This window comes from Apus apus, chromosome 22 (assembly GCF_020740795.1).
Source record: "Apus apus isolate bApuApu2 chromosome 22, bApuApu2.pri.cur, whole genome shotgun sequence".
NCBI classification, from domain to species: domain Eukaryota; kingdom Metazoa; phylum Chordata; class Aves; order Apodiformes; family Apodidae; genus Apus; species Apus apus.
This window is the reverse complement of record NC_067303.1, coordinates 337,453-347,068: the sequence shown is the minus strand read 5'-3', so window position 1 is coordinate 347,068 and position 9,616 is coordinate 337,453. Positions and strand designations below refer to the sequence as shown.

At 51.2% G+C, this 9,616-nt stretch overlaps 1 protein-coding gene across 4 annotated transcripts; it reads right to left on the bottom strand.

The window, feature by feature from the left end:
* Positions 1-218: 218 nt before the first annotated feature.
* LOC127393455 (endothelial cell-selective adhesion molecule-like) lies at positions 219-8,855 on the bottom strand. Of its 4 annotated transcripts, none has more exons than XM_051638528.1 (7): positions 8,770-8,855; positions 2,586-2,788; positions 1,834-2,047; positions 1,591-1,746; positions 1,384-1,506; positions 1,133-1,274; positions 219-827 (listed from the first exon to the last, which is right to left on the bottom strand). In XM_051638528.1, the coding sequence occupies exons 1-7, from the start codon at positions 8,801-8,803 to the stop codon at positions 533-535; spliced, it is 1,167 nt and encodes a 388-aa protein (XP_051494488.1). In that variant the 5' UTR covers positions 8,804-8,855; the 3' UTR covers positions 219-532. The 4 variants fall into 4 exon arrangements, with proteins under 4 accessions (XP_051494488.1, XP_051494489.1, XP_051494490.1 ...); XM_051638529.1 differs by having other exon boundaries at positions 1,133-1,271; XM_051638530.1 differs by having other exon boundaries at positions 2,631-2,788.
* Between the last annotated feature and the right edge of the window lie 761 nt (positions 8,856-9,616).

Here is a 9,616-nt window from a genome sequence, read left to right as displayed (position 1 = left end):
CCGAGGGCGGCGAGGCCCATGCCCCACCCCCTGCCCCCCACACTCGCCCCAAACTCACCCCAAAATGCAGCACTGGGCAGCGCAGCCACTTTTTAATCAGAAAAAAAACCTTAAAAAAGTCTGTCCCCCCATCAGCCCCTCCCCCCTGCCCTCCATCCCCCCTGCTTTTAATGCTCTTTTATGACAAATTCCCTGGTTCAACTGACATTTTATATATATATATTTATATATATTTATATATATATATAAAAACCAAAACAGCCCCCCCCCCGCCCCCTGGGCAGGGCCAGGCAGTTTTGGGGGGCTTTATTTACAGGGAGCCACAGCCCCGTCCTGGGGAGCCCTTCCCTCACCCCTCCCATTAAACAACCCCACAAGTCCAGCTGCTCGCGGCATCGTTCAAAAAATGATTAAAAAAACCGGAAAACAATTCCAAAAAAGGGGAAAAAAACCACCCCAGAAAATGGGGGAGGGGAGGTGGGAGGGGGGCTATGGGCACCCCTTTTTTTTTTGGGGGGGTGTGGGGTGGGTCTCACACCAAGGAACCGGCCCGGCTCTGCGCTGGCACCATGACGGGGATGGCACCTACCCGTGTTAGGGTGGGGGGATTGGGGTGGCGGCGGGGAGGGGTCCCATTGAGAGCTGGAGGGGGGCCTGGGCGCCCTGCAGGGCGGGGGGGGGGTCCCCGGTGGGTGTCCAGTGGGGGGTGGGCACCGTAGGTTCTCTCACGAGCGCTGGCGAGGGAGGACAAGGTGCTGGTCTTGGAGACAGCGTCAGCAGGGGGGCTGCGGGCCCACATGGGGGTCTTGGGAGCAGTGGCATCTTCCCTGAGGTTGAGGACACACAATGCTGGGGGGGTGGGAGGAGCACCAGGAGACCTCCCTGATCTGAGAGTGTCTGAGAGACCCAGGGGGGCAGAGGGGGGAAAATGGCCTTGTTAACTCTGAAAGCTATTTATGACTGGGGAGAAGTGGACATACACACACACGTGTGCCCCCCCCCCCCCACCTTGTTAACTCTGAAACCTAATGATGGCTGGCCAGAGGTGGAAACCTCCTCCTCTCTCTCTCCTCCCCCCCGTTAACTCTGAAACCTTATTTCAACGGCCTCCATAGGAGGGGGGGTTCCTCACTTGATCTCATTGGCCACCTCCTCCTGGCTGTCCCGTTTCTTGCGCCGGTAGCCCACCATCCGCCGGGTGAAGAAGATGACGGTGGCCAGGGCGCCCAGGGAGCCCAGCACTGCCCCAGCGATGACGGCATTGGCGCTACCTGCTGGAGAAGGGCTGTTATTGCCACTGGACCCTCCTGGGGGCCTCATGGGGACTTCACAGGGACCCCATGGGGACCTTGTCGCCCCACATCCCCTCGGACACGTACTCACTTGAGTGCACTTCCAGGAGGATGCTGCACTCAGCTGACCCTGCCCGGTTTTCGGCCTTGCAGACATAGACCCCTGCCATGTCCAGCGAGAGGTTGGTCAACTTGAGGGTGCCCTTGGCCTGATCTGCAGGTGACAAATTAAGCTCTGCGTGTCCCCGCCACATAGTTCACCCCCACACTGTCCTCAGCCCCTTGGTGGGCACCTTACCTTGGGCAGGGGGGAAGAAGACCTGCATGGTGGGGGCTGTGCGGTGCCACTGGTAGGTGGGCTGTGGCTTCCCCTTCTCTGAGGAACAGCTCAAGGTGATGTTGGTGCCCACAGCGGGGTGGCCCTGCAGGCGGCAGGTGGGGAGGGCCGGTGGCACTGTGACCCCCCCCAGGTGATGTCATGGAGATGGCCACCACAGTGGAGGGCAAGCAGAGCCAGAGGGTGGCACCAGCAGGGCCTTACCTAGGACAGTTAGGTTGATGACACCGACGTTCTTGCCTGTGCTGGTGACATCATCTACCACGTTGACTGTGCACATGTACTGGCCTGAGTCACGCTCCTGGGTGGCGTTGATGAAGAGTGAGATGTTGTGGGTGAGGAGGGGATAGAGGAAGCCCAGGCGGGGCTTCAGCTCTGTCTCCTCCACCTTCACCACTCCGTCCAGGTAGGTCAGGATCTGCGCAAAGGGTGAGAATATCTACTGAGTCACCTCTGGATGGTGTTGCTAGAGAGGAAAAATCCCAAATTTTTGTGGAGCAGTGCTTGGGCATGGGGCCTCTCCAAACTGAGCATCCACATCTTGGGACCGTGGATGTCTTCTTACTGTGGGCACCACAAGTACCTCCCCATCATGGGCACCATGAGCATCCTTCTACCAGGGGCATCTCCCCATCATGGGTGTCTCTCCATGGTGGGCACCACAAGCATCCCCCTATTGTGGGCATCCTCCCGTCAAAGGTACCACGAGCACCTTCCCACCATGGGCACCATGAGCATCCCCACCACTGTGGGCATCTCCTCATCTTGGGCACCATGAGCACTCCCCTATCATGGGCACCTCTCCATCACAGGTACCATGAGCACAACCCCAGCATGGACACCATGCTCATCCCCACCATGGTGGGTACCACCTTATCATGGGCACCATGAACATCCCCCCCATTATGGTCTGCATGGCCACCTACCCACAGTGGGCACCATGAACTTCACTCTACCTTGGCCACCTCCCATGTTGTCACCTCTATCACCCAGGTTCCCACCTGGAAGGGGTCAGCATCCTCCTTGTCCAGCAGCCAGGTGACATAGGGCTTCTTCTGGGAGTGGCTGGTGAACCAGGCGGGCAGCACCGCCTGCTGCCCCTCCACTGAGAAGACGGCACCTGTCCCCACGTGGACCTCCAGTGCGGCCGAGGACACCCCTGCCCACAGCCGGAGAGGGAGGGAAAAATGTGATGGGACTCAGTTTTCCTGAGAAAAACCCACCTGGTGTTAGAAAACTTCCTCAATCCCAAGGGCAAACTCAGCGATCCTGGGAGGTTGGCCCTGGAGGATGTTTCTGATCCTTGGGAAAGGGCTTTTCCAACCACTCTGGAGGATGTGGGACAGTACTGTTTCCTCCCAGCCCCATTTCCCCTACCAAGATCTGGAATTCCTACTCTCCCAGGAGATGCTGGACACATCTTTTTGCTCCGTATTGGGGTGTCTGTCCCCTCCTCCCCCCATGATGCTGCCCCAGATGCTCCATCCCACAGGATTTATTTTGGGAGGGGAGCACCCACATGCACCCTACAAGTCCTCCCTGTTATCCTAGAATCCCTAATTTTTGCTGCCAGCTTTTGGATTATTCATGGGTGGCCTTCCCCAACCCCCCCCATCCACCACCAAACATCCCATCCCAAGTACCCCATCCCAAATACACTATCCCAAACATCTCATCCCATCCCAAACATCCCATCTCATCCCAAACATCTCATCCCAAACTTCTCATTTCATCCCAAACACCCAACCCATCCCAAACATCCCACTCCAAACACTCCGTCCCACCCCAAATACGTCATTAAAGCATCCCCTCCCAGACCCCCTGGGAAGGGACACTGGGATACCCAGCTGGATACAACAGACAAGGAAGGATGCTCCAAAGGAAGATTATTCCCTGGCTTTGCCCATAAGGTTCAGCCAGAAAAATTAATCAGCTCAAGAGAGGTTGGGTTTGATCTGTGGTGCTTTGTTTTTTTTCCCTGAGGGAATGCCACCAGGGACCTGCATCCTGGTGGCTCCATCCTCACATCCCAGTTCCCATCGATCCAGTGGCCCCAGCTGGCCCTGCTCCTGCCAGAGCCCCAGGAATGCTCTGGATTGGGATGCAGGGAGAGGGGGAAAGGGGGGGGGTGTGAAGATGCTGCCACCCCAGGATTTGGGGGAAAATCCCAAGGTTTGAAGGCTTTAAGGAGCTTCACCCTCTTCCCAATGGACTTGAAGGGTTTTGTGGGATTTTTCCAGGGGAAAGAGGAAAACATGAGGCCAGGGGGGTGGGTGTATTTTTAGCATCTGTTCATCCCCCCTCCTTGGTGACATTTCCGGACAGGGCCTTCCAGCTCCAGGCAGGAAATTCTGCTCCGGCCGATAAGTCTTCCCAGGAATTAAAAAAAAAAAAAAAAAAAAAAAAAAAGAGAAAAGAAAAAATTCAATTTCCCTTCTCCAGTGGAAAAAAAACAATGGAAGAAATCAGACCTGGTCCAAGGAGGATGCTTAAAAATAGCTCCTGTGGGCTAAGAACATAAATCCCTAAATCCCACCAAGGGGAGGGATAAATGACAGCAGGAGATGGGGGCACATGGGGGAAAAATTAGGAATATTATTAATATGATTATTAATATTATTAATGACACTGAGCTCTGGAAGAGAATCAAAGAGAGAGAGAGGGGAAAGAAAAGGAATTCTGTTGGAATTTTATGTTGTTCTATGGAGAATTGCATTAAATTGAGAGAGAGCATTAAAAAATATATGATAGCTAATAATCATCTGGTCATTTTGATAATAAAATAATTATATCATTTAAAAAATAAATAAAATAAATGACACAACTCTTATATTCTAAATATACATACATTTTTTTAGGAATCATTATAACAGCAGGGATGTGACAGTGATAATAGTGATAAGAATAGTAACTGATAATAATAAATAAATTAATAATAAGTATTATGCTAATAATTCTAGTAATAAGTTGTGCTATTATTCTTATAATCATTATCAGAATCACTAAGCTCACACAACCAACAGTTCCTAAACCTCCCCAAATCTGGGAAAATCCAGGGTTGTTTTTTTTTTTCCAGCCTGGATTCTCCCTCATTATAAATAGAATGTTTTTAAATATCAATAATTTAGAAGAAAATATTTGCTGGCTAATAATTAGTTTGTAATTTCTGTAATAGAAGAGATAATACATCGTATGTATTGAAGAATAATTATGGGTATAATTATGTTTGTAGAAGGATAATGAGGATAGATATAACTATATTAATCATACTGGTAATATTATTTATAGTAACATATTAATATCATAGTAGGAATATAGTTAGTTAATGATGCACATGACACCATTAAATGACATCACAGCTCCTCAACGTTCACCATTCCCAAGGGCTGGGGAAATCAATTTTTTTCTGGCCTGTCTTCTCCATCAACACAATTTTTTTGGGCAATAAAAATGTCAAAGGTCACATCCCCGGGGCAATCCAGGCTCCAGAGGGGGCAAAAGCTGCTTCAGGGTTTCCCATCATCCCCCTGTGTGTGAACCGCCCCTGTGGGCCACAATTGCATCTAACTCACTGTGGTGCAGGCTGCCTGTGCTCTTGTTAACTCTGAAACCTAATGATGGCAAAGTCAACAGTGCTTCATTCTGGCATCCTTCATCCACAATGACCAGAGCTCCCCGCTCCATCCTCTCCCACCCCGTGGGATGGCTCCAGATCAGGAGGATATTTACTTCCTAAAAATCCTTTTTTTTTTTTTTTTTCCAGAATTCACCCCAAAGTCCTCAGCTGGGGCAAATTCACCCCAGAAAAAAAAAAAAGGGCTGGGCTCATTGGTGCTGGAGCTGCCAGCACGGGACCGAACCCTCTGGATTTGCTCCAGCTCCAGCCACCTTCCCTGCTCCAAATCCCTTAATGCTTTAACCAGATTGAAAAAAAAAAATAAGCCTCTCCCTGAACTCTGATGCATTTAAGGCGGGAGACATGGACCCAGGGACCTTCCAGCTGCTGTTTGGGCTGAAAAAACTGGATTTTTATCCAGCTGCCCCAAGCTAAGCACCTGCCCACCTGGTTTCCCTCTGCTCCAGCCCATCTGCTGGGATTTTTTCCCTAGGGAGAAACAAAAATCCTTAAAATTACCTTTAAAAATACCTTTTCATTTACTTTGGAATTTTTTCCTTTGGGGGGGTGAAAAATCTTTACATTTACCTTTAAATTTTCATTTAAAAGTAAAATTTATATAAATTTATATAAAATTTATATAAATTATCCTTAAGTTCTTCTCCCTGTGAAAAATAAGCTTTCCATTTACATTTTTAAATACCCTTGCAGTTTTTTTTTCCTATGGAAAAAAATATCTGTTTAAATTGACCTTTAAAAGTAACATTTTTTCCCTGTGGAAAAGACAACACCTTTTAATTTACCTTTTAAAAATACCTTGATTTATTTTTCTCCAGGGAAAAAAAAAACATCATTACATTTACCTACAAAAATACTCTTACGTTTTTTTCTATGGAAAATACCTTTCAATTCACCTTTAAAAGAACAGTTGGACTTTTTCCCTCTGGAAAAAAGAAAACAAAACACCTTTATACACTTTTAAAAATACCTTTTTTTTTTTTTAATCCCTGAGGGAAAAATATTACCTTTCAATTCACATTTAAAAATACCCCGAATTTTTTTCCATATGGAAAAAAAACACCTTTAAATGTAACTTAAAAAAAATACCCTTAATTTTTTTACATAGGGAAAAAAATACCTTTAAAAAGACATTTAACATTACCTTTAATTTTTTTTTCCTTCGGGAAAAAATATCTCTACATTTACCTTTAAAAGGACACTTTTTTTTTTTTTTTTTCCCTTGGAAAATACCCTTAAATTTTTTTCCTATTGAAAATAAACCAAACCAAAACACCTTTAAATTCACCTTTACAACTACTCTGAAAGATTTTCCCAATGGAAAAAAGAATCTTTAAATTTACCTATCAATTTATCTCTTTTTTTTTTTCCCCCTCCTTTTTTTTTTCCCCTGAACTCCAACTATTTATGACGGAGCCGATAGGAGCAGCCGGGCTGCGGAGCCACATCCCTTGGGAAAATCTCCAGTGGCTTTTCTCACGACCCTGGCGGTGGGGTTGGGGGGTGGGGCAGAAGGCGCCGTATCCTCTGGAGAGACCAAATTTGGGAAGAAATTTTTAAAAAATTAAATTAAATAATAGCAATACTACGTGACTTCGCTATAGATAGAAACTCGCTTTAACCCATGATGGGGGAGAGTGAAGTGGCAATGGGAACAGGATGGGGATGTGAAAGGGATGGGATTAGGGATGGGATTGAGGATGGCATAGAAATGGGGTGGGGATGGGATTGCAGATGGAATGGGAATGAGGATGGGATGGGGATGGGACTGCAGATGAGGTGGGGATGGGATGAGAATGGGATGGAGATCAGGATAGGAGTGAAGATGCAATGGGTTAGGAATATGGATGGGATTGCAGATGGGATAGAGTGGGGATCAGGATGGGAATGAAGATGGAATAGGTTAGGAATGGGGATGGGATAGGGTTGGGAATGGGGCTGGGATTTGGGATGGGGATGAGACTGGGGGGTGGATTGGGGATGAAGATGAGGAAGGGGATGCCAAGTGTCACCCTGTTTTGCTTTTCCCCATGATCTCTCCATGGGATGTTTGAAAGGAAACCAGTGGGAAAAACACCCTTTGGGGAGCCAAAAAGTGTCTTTTTCTGTATTTTTGTCCTCTTGGTCCCTACAACATCATGTGCCAGGACCCAGATGTGACTTTCTGGGGGGATCCATCCAGATCCCATGCAAACCAATGCCATTGGGATGTGGCGACAGAGGATCTGAGTGGGCTTGAAGAATGAAGTGACTCCCACGCCATGTATTTCCCTTTTATCATGGAAAAACAACCTTCAAGGAGGGAAAAACAGCCCTCAAGGAGGGAAAAACTAGGAGCTGGGACCCCCACCCCACATCCTGCTGGGAGGAAACACCAGTGCCATTGTTTCTGGGGCTGTTTCCTTTCCCCAAATGCCTCTCCTTGGCTGGGAACGCCAAGGGATGTTTCCGTCTGAGAAACAGTGGCGTCTCCAGGACAAAAAATAGAAACCTAACAGGGTGGGGAAATTGGGGGGGAAATCCCATGGGAAGAGAAAAGTTGAAACCCAGCAACTCAAAACCAGCTGAGGTGGCCTTAAAGCACCTGGTAAAACAGGGAAGGTTTTTTATCCCAGTGGAAAGGAAAAAAAAAAATAAGGGGATTTTTTTTTTTCCACCCTATGCTATGCAGGGAGGTGAATTATCATTTCTGACCTCTCAGGGTCTGCAGGTCTCTCCTCCACCACCCCACCTGGGGGTGGCTTTTGGATATGGGGAGGTGCTGGAAGGTGCCATCTGACAGCTACAAGGAGCAAAGTCGCTTTTCCCGGGAGACCCAGATTTTCCCCTCCACCCCAAAGAGGGGATGGGGGCTGATTCGGCCCTTCCCCAGCACCCTCCTGCCTGCTGGGATGGGGGGATCGGGGCACGGGTGGTGCTGTGACCCCCACCCTGGTATCCCCGTGCCCTGCCCGGTGTGTTCTGGTGCCCCCGGGTCCTGCCCGCTGCCACCCCCCGGTGCCCCTGGCTCCTTCTGGATGCCCCTCCCGGTGCTACCATGTCCTGCCCAGTGCCGTGCCGTTACCCCCGGGTGCTGCCCGGTGCCTCCCCGCCCCCCGGTACCACATGCCCTGCCCGGTGACCCCCCCGGTGATGCTTGGCTCCTGCTCGGTGCCCACCTCCCGTTCCCCACGCCCTTCCCGGTGCTCTCCGGTGCTCCCGCGTCCTGCCCGGTGCCACCCCCCGGGTACCCCAACGGCCTGTCTGGTGCGCCCCAGTACCCCCCGGGTCTTGCCCGGTGACCCCTCCAGCTGCTCCGTGTCCTGCCCAGTGCCCCCACCCGGCACCCTCGTGTCCTGCCCGGTGCGCACCAACCCCCCAGCTCCCCCACGCTCTGCCCCGTGCGCTCCGGTGCCCCGGGCTGCCTGTTGCCCCTCCAGTCCCCGCGCATCCCCCAGGCTGTCCCCGCCGTCCGCAGCGCCCTGCCCGCTCCCCCTGGTGACCCCCTCGCTGCCCCTCGGGCTCACCCAGCAGCGCAGCCAGCGCCAGCAGCGCGACCATGACCAGAGCCGCCGCAGCAGGTGCCGAAGCCGCTCCTTAGCGGGGGGGAAGCCGGGGGGGAGGGACCGGGAGGGGGGGGCGGCCCCCAGGTGGGGGCGGGGTGCCCCAAGGGGGGGGGGGGGGGGGGGGGGGGGGGGGGGGGGGCGGGGCATGGTGAAGGGGGCGGGGTCTCTTCCCACCCCATGGCGGGGTCCCAGGCAGTGGCCCCCGAGCCGTGAATACCATGCACTGACAAATTTTCAATTATTAGTTAATTATTTGGGTTATTAGTTAATGTTATTAGGGTCAAGAGGGGGAGAATGAGGCAGCCCAATATCACCCAACCCCCCCGGGGGACCCCAAAACCCTCCCCAGCCACATTCCTCCCAGCTGAGCATCCCTAGCCCCGAGCTAAGCACCTGAATCGTTAAAAACGAAATATAAAATAACCTCCCAAAAAGCCCCTTTTTGCCCCTCTGGCTCCAGCTCCCTCATTTCTAGGAGCAGTGGGATGAGCCTCCTGGCCTGGCCGAGGTTATCCCGGTCCTTGCTCCCAGCAGGGTCAGAGCTCAGAGCAGCAGCCAAGAGATTAGATGCAGCGGAGGAGGAGGTGGGGGGGAGGGAGGGGGGAATTAATCCTCCCCGACCTCGGCTTCCCCCTGTAAATCCAGCCCGGCCGCCGGGATTGCAGGAGCTGACCTCGGATCCCACCCGGATCACACCTTTCCCCTGCCAGCATCTCACCTCCAGCTCCAGCTGGTGATTCCCTCTCGGCTTTTTGGGGCTATTCACCCCATTTGAGGCAAGTCACCCCGTTTGGAGGTAATTCACCCC